This window comes from Meriones unguiculatus, chromosome 7 (genome assembly GCF_030254825.1).
Source record: "Meriones unguiculatus strain TT.TT164.6M chromosome 7, Bangor_MerUng_6.1, whole genome shotgun sequence".
Lineage (NCBI taxonomy): Eukaryota > Metazoa > Chordata > Mammalia > Rodentia > Muridae > Meriones > Meriones unguiculatus.
This window is the reverse complement of record NC_083355.1, coordinates 108,423,625-108,435,877: the sequence shown is the minus strand read 5'-3', so window position 1 is coordinate 108,435,877 and position 12,253 is coordinate 108,423,625. Positions and strand designations below refer to the sequence as shown.

General features: G+C 48.3%; 1 protein-coding gene across 13 annotated transcripts in view; it reads right to left on the bottom strand.

The window, feature by feature from the left end:
• Positions 1-12,253, bottom strand: part of Unc79 (unc-79 homolog, NALCN channel complex subunit) — a 228,201-nt gene that overhangs the window by 113,563 nt on the left and 102,385 nt on the right. For all 13 annotated transcript variants that reach the window (XM_060388091.1, XM_060388089.1, XM_060388081.1 and 10 more), the window contains 2 exons: positions 3,060-3,289; positions 1,175-1,346 (listed from right to left, as the gene is read on the bottom strand). In XM_060388091.1, the coding sequence (XP_060244074.1) occupies positions 1,175-1,346; positions 3,060-3,289 (402 nt within the window). The remainder of the gene's footprint in view (positions 1-1,174; positions 1,347-3,059; positions 3,290-12,253) is intronic.

Below are 12,253 nucleotides of genomic sequence, written 5' to 3'. Positions count from 1 at the left end.
TAATTCTGATATCCTAGTGCCCCTCCCAACTCATCATATCACAAGTAATTTTTAAACAATACTCTATCCATTCTGAAACAACAGTTTATTGAGCACTTGGCAGGGTCCAAGAATACAAAGTTAATTGATTGACTGATTAAAGCATTGCCCCTGCCTTCAAAGAGCTTCCACCAATAGGAGTCACTGCGTTCCTATATAATAAGTCCTTGCAAGTAAGACATGGGGAAATCAACCATTAATTCCCAATTTGTCAGTATTTTCTTTTTTTTTTTCCCAAGAAACTGTGTGCAAGCATAGAAGAGAGTGATCACTATGGAGACATAATCCTTGTCTCCAGCAGGCAAGAAAAAAAAGGCCTGCATTGCTGCAGAACGGGTTTATTTAGCTGGGTCATTGCCGTGCTTGGTCTCCAGTGGGTGAGTGGTATGGTTGACTCAAATGAGCATAACCACGCAGTCGCCAGCAGTCTGACTATGACTCCTCTGGTGTACACAGACCCCCAGAACCATGCAAAAGGCTCCCTGTGTACATAAGCGCTAAGATAGGCATCTTCTGTGCCTCCTACTGAACTCAGTACTTAGAGCCTGCACTAGCCACTCTGCCGTTGTGTCTTGGGAGGGAGGTGAGCTCCAGTCAGGCAAGGCCTTGGCACTGTGAGCCTCGCTGCCATCTTGTCTGTTAAAATCAAATGGGGGGGGCAGCCCTGACAATTATAAAACCAAAACGGTGGTCCGCTCTGAAAAACCTTAAAGACGTCTGCATCCCCGAGTATCGCTCATTCTGACAAAATCTCATTGTTTGCATACAAACAAACAGGCGTATCCATCCCAGTATATCAGCTTCATCTTTAATAGGTAATAAAATTGCAAGCGTACCAAAAAACTGGCTGTAAAAAGAAATTTCTTTATAACTAAAAAAAAAAAGAAAAAAGAAAAAAAAAGAAAGTCTCCCAGGATTCTGGAGACGGATCTGGACAGGGCGACTCTCTAAAAGCGTTCTCGGATAAAATACCAAGCAACCCAGAGTGGAGGGGCCAACCCCAGGGTCTACCACCCTGGTCCAAGCGTTAATTCTTCACTATCTGCTCTCTCCTCTCAGGAGAGCAGGAGCTCGTCAGACACAGCGAGGGAGCGACACGGAGGAGGGCAGAGAGCGGCTGGCGGCTTTTCCTTACTAAGAACCAGATTCCGAACTGGCTGAGCAGCCTCTGGTCGTGCTTGTCGTCGTCCTTGTTATCAAAGTCGGTGTTGTCCAGCGAGTGGTGGGAGGAAGAGAGGCCCAGCTGCCGCCGGCGGTTCAGTTCGTGCTCCCGCTGCTCCGCGTGGAACTCCGCTTCCTTCAGCAAGCTGCCCGAGATAGGAGAGGTCAAGTAAGACGGTGCAGAGGGCATCCCGGCTCGCATCCTGGCTCGCATCCCGGACTGCAGCCCTATCGGGGGAGCGTTGGCCTGGTGGGCAGGGGAGCACTGGGACCACCCTCTTCTAAGTCCATGTCATTTACCCAGAAACCCTAGCCTCCTTTTCTTGCTACTTCAGAGTCCCCATCTCAAAGACAAGCCAAGAGTCTGCTTTCGCCAGTGGATCATAAGCATGTTGACACGATGCCTCTCCCCTCTGGCTGCCCAACCACCCCAAGAAGCCGAGGCAGCGAGGCCTCTCTGAGCTTGCTAAGCAAGCAGCAGATAAAAAGTCATACTCACTAATGCTGGCAAGAGATTAGCAAAAACAAGCGGCCCGCGTGAGGACGGTCTAAGCTGACACGCAGGCTTTCAGAAGCAGCTTGCTAACATATTGTGAAAATATTTAAACCCTTTGACTAGCTAGCCCGCACCCGCACTGCCTATGAAAAACCCTTATGCGTAAAGTATTTTTTAAAAAGTAAATAAAACATTTTTAAATAAAGCCATATAAATATAGGATGTCAGCGGAAAACCATAACTCAGTTTGTGTTACAGCGTGTGACGTGTACATGTGAGTTGGGGGGAGGGTATGTACACTTTTGTGTGTGCCTGCAAAGGCCAGAGAAGGACACTGGGTGTCCTCCTGCATTGCTCCCTGCCTGGTTCCTATTTGGAGAAATCCTGCCGACCTGGAAGTTGGCAGTGCTTAGGCCGACAGGCCAGCACACTCTCGGCGTCTGCCTGTCTCACTCCCAGCGGTGCCATAACAGGCGTATGTGGTCGCACCCAGCCTTTCACCTGGGTTCTGGGATTCAAACTCAGGTCCTCAGGCTTGCCCAGCAAATGCTCTTACCCACTGAGCCAGCTTCCCAGCCGTCCCCACCCCCGACCCCCGGGGTTTCATATGTGGACTAGGAAGTGATAAATATAAAACTTCCGCACAGCTTGGAAAGAACAGTTGAACAGCAGCTCAAGAACAGTAGATTCACTGTGATTATGATCACCTAAATAAACCATACACGGAAAACAAGTAGGTAACGTCCGAAACTGTACGGTTGCATTTGGATGTTTGTTTTCTGTAAAACTATTTGGTAATCACTGCAATCCTCTCATGGTTTGTCACTGGTGGGAGAGAAAAGTAGAAGAGCCAGGGTCTCCTTTTAAAATGTGCGTTGAAGGTATTTAATTTTTAATGATCTTGAGACTCTGGACTAAGAAGAGCCAGTCTGGAGGATGTGGGATGAAACGCTGCGTTCTCCCTGGTCTCACAGAACCCCTGGCCGTCTGAGCTCCTCTGCTTTGCAGTTCGCCTCAGCACTGCGCCCCCTGGCCCCCTGCCCCTCTTCTGGCCCTCCTCCTAGCTGATACCGCTCCCATCCTGGCTTTGATGGGAGCCTCCCCTCCACCACTCCTCCGCCCACTGCTACCCTGCACTCAGCAGAGCCCACCACCGTTAACAGCACCCGTTTCTCTAGTCCCTGCTTAGGTAACTGAAGGACACTTGTGTCGCCCTGGCACGTAACTGACGTGCAATCAAAATATTTCTCGAATTCATAAATTGAACTAAACCACCACCATGGCACCACTACAGAGAGCATGAGACACGGGGGTGGGTCTGCCCATCTCGGTGCGCGCCGAGTCCGAAGCCGCCCGTGGTTACCTGATCACCGCCTCCACGGCACAGACCAGCTCCTCCGCCCCGCACTCCCGGGTGTTGATGGGGGGCGGAGAGGTCTGGTAGAGGTGGGTCTCTGAGGTGGCCCCCACCTCGCTACTGTGGTGGTTCGAATGGCACCTCTTGCAGTACCGGACAGGCCTGTTTCCGTGACGCCCGCAGCACCCCGCGGAAAAGCAGGTGACTACGGCCCTTCTGACATGAGAGCTGCAGTTCTGGAAGCGGAGAAAAGCCAGTTAGAGCTGGCTTCTGAGACAAAGTCAGGTTAAAAACCCCGGAGCAAATGGAACCTCGAGGGTGCCACCGGAAGTGACCGGGTTTCCAAAATGCAGGGCCTGGTCTAGCCACTCGGAGGTGTTTTATTCTAGTGGGAAGGGCAGGCATGGTCTAGAAAGCAATGGAACTGTGTTAGAAAGCTGGATTGTTTGAATTAATTGCTTCAGATTTTTTTTTAGCAGAAATTAAAACAAACAAACAAAAAAACCTAGAACCATAATGCAGAGAATGTACATCACAGCACCCCAGAGTCAGGAAGGAAGGATTTCAACTTCCAGCATAAATAAGCCCTTTAAAAATTAGTTTATCTACGGCTCAGAGTGGATTGCCCCTGCAGTTCGTCTGTCCTCGGCATTAAAGGACAGGGGGAGGTTATGCTAGGCTGGGCTGATGGCCCCAGAGCTGGGCCATCCCCACTCCCACCACTTTTCTCTGCAGGCTTAAGGAGCACACACCACAAGGACACACCAAGGCACAGCTAGACCTCATCACAGAACTGGCCACCGACATCAACCACAGCAGAGGGACCAATGGACGCAGTGATGCGAATGAGAAAAGCTGCGCAGCAGAACGGAGATGTCTTTGGGGGGGGTATTGTTAGCGTTGTCCTGGCCCGACAGGACGCAGAGGAGTGAGGTGGTGTCTATGGGAAGCAATTGAAGAGCTTTGAGGGAGCCGGGAGAACCTGACACCGTTAGACAAACCCCATGAGCTTGATAGACATGAACACCTCAAGGGGAAATAATACCCTGGGCTTCATCAACTCAGAGTTTGTGAAGAGCAAAGAGCAGGAAACCCTCCTGACAGAAACCCCAGGGGAGTTAGGAAGAAAGGCACAACCCATCCATCAACACATCATTGCTGCCAATGGGAACTATCTCAGTTTTTCGGTACAGGGCCACTGACTTTGGACACTAGTGTTAGCAAAATCTTATTTTCTGACAAGACTCAGGCCAATCCACCATCAAAGCAAGATGGGAGTATTTACAGCTTTACACTTTCCACAGTTGCAGCTTGTCCAACAGACAGCAGCTGTGTGTTTATTGTCATGGAGTTTAAAACATTTATAACATGTTCTTACTAATTTTTTAAATAAGTCATTGAGATGCCTTGTGGCACTTCTATTAACATTCCTTGTGGTGTTCCTCTGCTTCCGGCGTCTGAGGCAGCGCTGACTTGTGCCTGTTTATGGATGCCATAGAGTGCTATCCAAGGAGCTAACAGCCCTAGCCCTCCTCAGAGCAGCTATGACCCTCTGACTGCGATCCTCATGGTCAGCCCTATTGACTGCTGATATTCCCTCATAAAAGGAGGGATATGGAGGGTCACTAGACCCTTGCCTGAAATTTCATCCGCTGTCTCTAGCCAGATACAGGCAATTCTTCTCTGGCTTCATGACCTCAGAAAAGGCTAGAGTACAGAGGGTGTGGAATATTTACTCAAGAGGGAACTCCATCTAGAGGGAAGTTCTCACTCATGTCATGGTTAGATGTTCTAGTGGCTCAGCTGCTTTGGGGGTCACCTGTGCTCCTTAAGGTGACCTCTCACCCATCTCTGTATGTAAGGCTTTTGAGGGAACGGTACTCAGGTCTGTTGTGGGTACCCTGTCTAGGGAGAGGAAACATCTGTGCTTCCCTGGGGAAAGTTTATGCAATGAACCTTTCTCTTTCAGACGCTGAGTTTCACTTCCATTCATTCTTACTGGTTTAGGGCTCCTCCTGCTCACCCTCCAATCTGCATGGCTCTCCTGGCAGAGCAGTATTGCTCCGTATATATTCTTAGTGACCTTAGTGACCTCCCCCTTAGAGCTGCTGGTGTGACCTCTACGTTTATTCCAACACTCACCCCCAAATTCCCACGTTGAAATCTTAACCCCCACATGATAACGTTAGGAGGCAGAGCCGGTGGGAGGTGAGCAAGTCATGAGGACAGAGCCCTCAGAAATGGAACTAGTGCTCCTATGAAAGGGGCTTAGAGAAAGCTCGCTATGAAAATATGCCACAAGATGCCATGTTTGCTGAGCAGGCCTTCCCAGATGTCAAATTTACAGTGCCTTGATCTTGGACTTCCCAATAAACATGTGTTGTATGCAGTTACCTAATCTATGACATTATGTAGCAACCAAAATGGGCTAAGGCAATTCTAATTAGTTTTATGTTCCTTTGGGTTTTCCACTGTTACATAAATAATGAGCCGTGGGTGGGATTCCATCATTACCCAAAACACAGTCCTGCGGTTTAAGGTAAGCTATTTACCCACTCTGCTTTCAACTGCCCCAATAATCCCCAGATCTCAGCATCATTTTTGAATTTTTTTACATTTTGCTGTAGTTTTATTGTTGTTGTTGATATTCACTATGTACAAGAAAGAACACTTCATTCGCCATGATTATGTCTGCTCAGTGTGGGAATTTTCTACGGTTCACATAGAACGTAACAAATGTGCTTAGATACACAGAGGAATAAAAATATGCTCACTGTCTCTCCAAACATTCAGCTGTATAAACAGCACAGACATCAGGCCGAATCGATAGGTACAGGGGCATCTTGAGGAGCAACAATAGGAATTGTAAACATCCAGTAAACACCTGCTGTAATGCTAAATCCTCAGATGAGTGCCTAGCTGTATGGGCTATTGTTAAGAACTGATTGCCACCTTCTTTTTCCTGTCTCTCTCCTGTGGTCAGACCCAGACAGATGGTGACACTCGGGCCATGCCTGAGACCAGATTCTGCTCTCCAGAGGCTTTCTAGCTTAATCTATTAATAAGGAGTCTTTCCTCCATTCTGTTAAGTCTAAGATGGCATTGTGGGCTTGCTTTTGAGTGGGACAGATGTGATGGTTGGTGTGTGACTCCTGAGTGTCTCTTCAAGAGGCTTTGCCCATCCCACTCTGATGGAACACCGTTACCTCGGGAACCTCAATACACAGCATTCGGGAGGGTATTCAGACACCTACTATCTGGGCCATTCCGGATAAGCCAGCTGTGGCCACAGGCACAACAACAAGGAAAGCAACCTCCAGCTATTTTTCAAACAACTGTGTTTCCACGCATGGGACCAGGCAAAACTAGAAGGCTTGCCCAGTCAACTGTAGGCCAAATTACCAGGCCACTATGTGTTGTGGACAAGTAAGTAGGCATCACACAAAGATGTTATGTTTTGCTGGGCCTTAGCCAAGATGAAAATTAACTCCACACGTGGGATGCAGGCATAACACACACTGAGAAAGTGCCGCTGGTGCTGGAGCCAGGCAGGAGGCGGGATCTAGAAAAGCAGCCAAGAGCTAAATGGTGCAAGATGGAGGAGGCTGGGAAGGCAAAGGGAGGAACTGTCTTTGAAAGCTAGAAGAGAGGGGAGCTAGATGTGATCTTCACAATAGAGTGTCTGCATAGTCGTGAGCAAGGCCCTGGGCTCCATCCCCAGCAAGGCAAAGAGAGGGAAAGGAGAACAGGGAGTAGGAAGGGACGGAGGGACAGAGGGGAAAGGGGAAGGACAGAAGAGAGGGAGCTCTTCTGTGGGAGGGAGCTCTATTTTGCAGGAGTGAAGCACCCAGGATAACTGCCAGCCTGCAGAAACTCAAAGGGGACAAGGCCACCTAATGAGTTAGAGGATGTGACTGAGGACAATACCCAGGCAGCACGGTGAAAGGACCAATTCATCTGTGTTAACTGCACCTGGTAGGCTAGGAGAGGACAGACGCAGCCTAGCAGGGACAGCTTCATTTGGAAAGGAGGTGCTGGAGGAAACGCATGGCAACCAAGGACCAGGCATCGAAAGCAAGGTGGAAGGAGCAGATGAATGTATGAAATACCCCTTAGAAAACCTTAAAACCATCACAGAGCTGGCTTTTTCTATTTTCCCCTGATGCATGATAAACTACTCAGAACCTCAGCCGTTTGGCTGTGTGCCTGGATTCTCCAAGTTAGAGATTCTCACAGGACACCACCAAGATGTCTCTGCTCTGCTCTGTGATAGTTAGGGACGAAAATGCAATGACTCAAATTGCTGGGAAACAGAAACGTTGCTGCCGGGAGGTCTTCATCCATGGTGCTGGCTGGGAAAGCTGAAGGATGGGCTCAACTGGGCCCTCTGTCTAGAGCATCTATGCCTGTCCTCTCCATATGCTTTGACGAATCCATTCATTTTACATTGGTATGACAAAAAAAAACCACATGACTCCAGATATAAAGAAAAGATTGTTCTCTTAGCTCCATATTATGGAGGTTCAAGGGCATGGCAGAGGCTGGGCTCCAGTGAGGACTTCCTGATAGATGGTTTCCAAATGAGAGAAGTGCCTGTGGGGGGTGGGGAGGAGGCAGAGCACACTGCAAGCCAGAGACCAGCAGGGTCAGGTTTGGTCTTCTGTAACAACCCACTCTGTGGGAACTCACTAGGTTTCTCTGAGACCTATGAAGAGCTATTGCAATCTGTCTGGAGTGATCTCCCACGAAGCCCAACGACTTAATTACTGCCATTTTTGGGAACAAACTTCTAACACATGAGCCTTGGAAGACAGGCTACACCCTAACCACAGCGCATGAGTTCTCACAGCACATGGGAATTCTCTAGAGGGAGACTCCGAAAGTATGTGCTCAAGAGGGACCAGGAGTAAGATGTGTGGCCTTCTGTGACCCAGCCTAAGTCACACAGAGCCACTTCTGCTACCTGAAAAGAGTCACACGGGAGGAAACACTGGCTCTGCTTCTCGCTGAGAGCAGAAGCAAACAATGGAATTCTCACCACGGCATTCCTGTTCCTACTTGCACGAAACACCCTCCCCTTTCAAGGAACCCCTCAAAGACTCACTGTGACCACTGCTCCAGACATCGCAAGTGGCCCTCTCTGTCACACACTGTATGAGTCTTCACCCAGATAATCCAGGTCCATCGCAAATACCCCTCCCCACCACGGATGTGGAGTTACTGCGGATTTGGAAGAGAACTGTGTGCCTGGCAGCATGGGGCTACCGTGACAGACTGTCCACACGGAGTGGCTGGCTGTGTAAGCCAGAAGACATGGTTCGTGGGAGTGAAATGGGCCTTGTGGAGGACTTAGAGGAAACAAACAAACAAGCAAACAAACAAACAAACAAACAAAAAGGATTTTGATGGCAGGAGAAAGGGACACAGCAGTAAAATGTTTGGCCATGATGCTGCCCTGGTCGTGGGGGACTTAGGGTCTACTGAAGAATTTTTGTGTGGAGTTAGAGGTGCCACCCAAGTGTTTCTTGTTGGGGAGCGGTGGTGTGTGAGGTAGCTCAATGGGTCAAGGGCTTGCTATCCAAGAGTCTGATGCTGAGAAGTTTTGTAAAAGCTGGTATAATGATTTATGTCCAAAAGACCCGGAACAGGGGGTGGCAGGGAGACAACGGACACTGGCATCTCACTGGCCAGCAAGTCTAGCTGAAACCACAAACTCCAGATTCACTGAGAGTCTGCCTCAAAACACAAGGTGGACAGTGATGGAGAAAGACACCTAATGTCGGTCTTTGGCCTCCACGTACATGCGCACAGGTGAGCACAGTTATGCGCACGCGCGCGCGCGCGCGCGCGCGCGCGCGCACACACACACACACACACACACACACACACATTCCACACAAAAAAAAGTAACCATGAGAGGAAAAGTGAACAAATAAACTATTCCATTTACAGCTAGGGTTTAAGGAGAAAATATTGAACCCAGGACACTCTTCTCAGTCAGTGATTTAAGCTTCTCAAGGTTCTTGGGTAAACACTAAATTCATGGCCCCCTTCAGGAAAACGTGGTCTCAGGGGAAAGATGATGATGGGGTTAGGTACAAAGCCATTTATTAAGATTTGGAATGGAGTGGGTTACATCACAGGCTCTTTTAGGCAGACAAAGACCTGGGGATTCTGAGGGTGCACACCAACCATCGTCACTACTAAATAATAACATAATGAGACTGGGAGGGATAGTTCCCAGAAGCCTCACAGAGAGTTCAAGGGATAGCAGAGCCTGTCTCAGAGAGCTGCACATCTAACTTGTGTTTAATGGAAGGGGTTTTCAGTGGCCACATAAAAGCCATACTGTTTCTCGTGGACTCTGTCGGGGTGGAAGGAGACCCACAATAAAGATGCTCTCAGGCTTGTATGATTCTGAGAGCAAATGGCAGGATGCTAAATCTATTAATTCTGGAATCTGCTAATTCCTGGCTAATTCTATGTCAACCTGACACAAGCTAGAGTCATCTGAAAGTTGAGAGAATGCCTCCGTAAGATCTGGCTGTACAGCATTGTCTTAATCAGTTATTGATGGGGAGAGCCCAGTCCATTGTAGGGGGGGCATCCCCAGGCTAGTGGTCCTGGGTTCTTTAAGAAGGCAGGCTAAGCAAGCCAGTAAGCAGCTTCCATGGCCTCTGCATCAGCTCTTGTCTCCAGGTTCCTGCTCAGTTTGAGTTTCTGTCCTGACTCCCTTCAGTGATGAACAGAAGTCTAAGCCAAATAAACCCTTTCCTCCCCGACTTAAGACAACTTGGTACCAGGATTGTAGGGTCTTTCTATGATAGACCTGACCCTTTTGTTTAGGGGAGGATTGTGGAAGACTTTGGAACTTTGTGGAAGAAAAAGCCACTGAGTGTTCGATGCTTAGTGAGCTGTTCCATAGGAGCCTGGAAGATAAGAATGTTGAGCGCAATTCAGACCGTAGAAGCGTGGCTTACGAAGTTTTGGGGGGAGGTTAAAAAGACTATCGAGGCCATTTGTTATTTTGAGTTTAAGACTCTGTGGTTCTGGTTGGCTGGGGCTGAAGAATCAGTGGCAATTAACAAGTTATCAGAACTATTAAAGTGGGTATTTGCTGCTGGTTGGCTGGAGCTGAGAACTTAGTAACGATTAAGAAGAAACCAGCATCACTGAGGTGAAATCTTCTGAGAAGTGTTTGCTGAGAGTCAGCACACAGAACCCGTGTCCCAGAAGTGCACAACGTTGTAACTTGTACTGGCAGCCACTCTTGGTAGTGTAAGGGCCACTCGGTTGCCGCTGGTTTTAAAGGCATGGAGGGGTCGTGGAGAGCAGCTGAGGCCTGGCACTGTGAGAGGCCAGGAGAGGCCATTGGTGGAGGTGCAGCCTCAGTGGTAGTTGAAGACTGAGGATTGAAGGGGTCAAATGGAGAAGTTGAGGCCTGGCACCTCAAAATGAAGAGAGCCTCGGAGAGGCTGTCGGTGAAAGTGCAGCTCAGCGGCAGCAAAGGACCCCCGCACTTTGAGGATGCCGGAGCTGTGAGACAGCCCCCAAGAGCAGCAGCAGCCGTTGAACGGAGCCTGTCCAAGCTTGGAAGACAAGTTGCATGTGCTACGGAGGGCAGGGTTGGAGGCTGACCCCACGCCCTCTGGAGGTGGTTAGATCATGAGTGGATCCAGACATTGCACGTTGCACTATTCATGCTGTTGGGAGTTTGGTTTGGGTTTCATCTGTGCCCTGGGTCTTCCCTCTTGAAGTAAAGTATTTAACTTATTTTGGATTTTACTGAAGCCCACAGCTAAGAGACTGAATTTTTAAGGAGATTTCGGGTTTTAAAAGAGACTTTGGAGTTTTTTAAGTAGTCTGAATTTTGAAGTGTTTGAATTTGCAAAGACTTCGGGGCTTTTAACGTTTGTAAAATGTTTTATGTTGTGATGTTGATGTTAATTTGTGATCTTGAGGCTGAATAAGAAAGGAAAGGTATGGCTTAACAGTGATATATTTGTGTCTCAAGTTGACAAGGGGTCAGTTGTCCTATCTGATTTTATGTCAACATGACTCAATTAGAGTCATTTGCAAGGGGGTGGGAGGAGCATTAATTGAGAAAATGCCTCCATAAGATCCAGCTCTAGGACATTTCTTAACTAGTGACTGATGGGGGAGGGTCCAGGTCATTGTGGGTGGTGTCATCTTTGGGATGGTGGTCCCAGGTTCTTTAAGAAAGCAGGCTGAATGAGTCATGAGGAGCAAGCCAGTAAGCAGCACCCATCCATAATCTCTGCATCAGCTCCTGCCTCCCTGTTCCTGCCCTGTCTGAGTTCCTGACCTGGTTTTCTTTGCTGATGAACAGTAGCTGGAAGTGTAAGCTGAATAAACCCTTTCTTCCACAACTTGGTTTTTGGTCATGGGGTTTCCTCAGAGCAACAATAACCCTAATTAAGACAGTGCTTTAAACTCTTAGTTTCCTACACGCTGTGCTGACCTTCAGGTCGATTTCCCCAGTGCCATGCAGCAGAACTGATATTGTGTGACCTCTGAGCTTCAGTCACAGTGGGACTTGCAACCTCCTTTCTGGCTCTTTCAAAACCCTGCTGCCTGTGCACAAGCCCAGCCCAGCCTGCCGGAGGTTGAGCCTTCTCATGGGAAGTGGAAGGCCCAGCCGCCTCTGTCATTTGAACCATTCAGCCAACCCAACTGAGGTCCCATATATAACACGTGATGCTCGGACCATCTGTTACCAGCCAGTCATCACCCTTCCCATTACACACCCCGTGACTTCCCCACCACGTACCAACAACAACCTCGTGTAAGAGCATAAAGCAGCCCAGAGGAGTTCATTAGCCAAACTGCCAAACAAAATTGCAATCAAATAATTGATAGTTGCTGGTAACAACTACATTTCAGGAAGGTTTGTTATATAACAGTAAATAACCAAAACAGCCTTCAAAGGCTCATGATCAACCTCCAAAAAAAGTTTAAATGAATTATACATGGTGCAAATAAGCAGGGAAGAATAGAGGGACCAGAATCCAAGTTCCTCAACCAACAGGTCAAAACTTTTGTCATAATACCATCCTGTTTCCTCTTAGTTTTTCAACTGCTAAAAAATAGAGGGAAATGGAATGGAATGGCCCAAAGAAACTATGCAAAATAGCAAAAGGAAGTTTTAGCAGAGGAATATTTAGCTAAATATATCATTC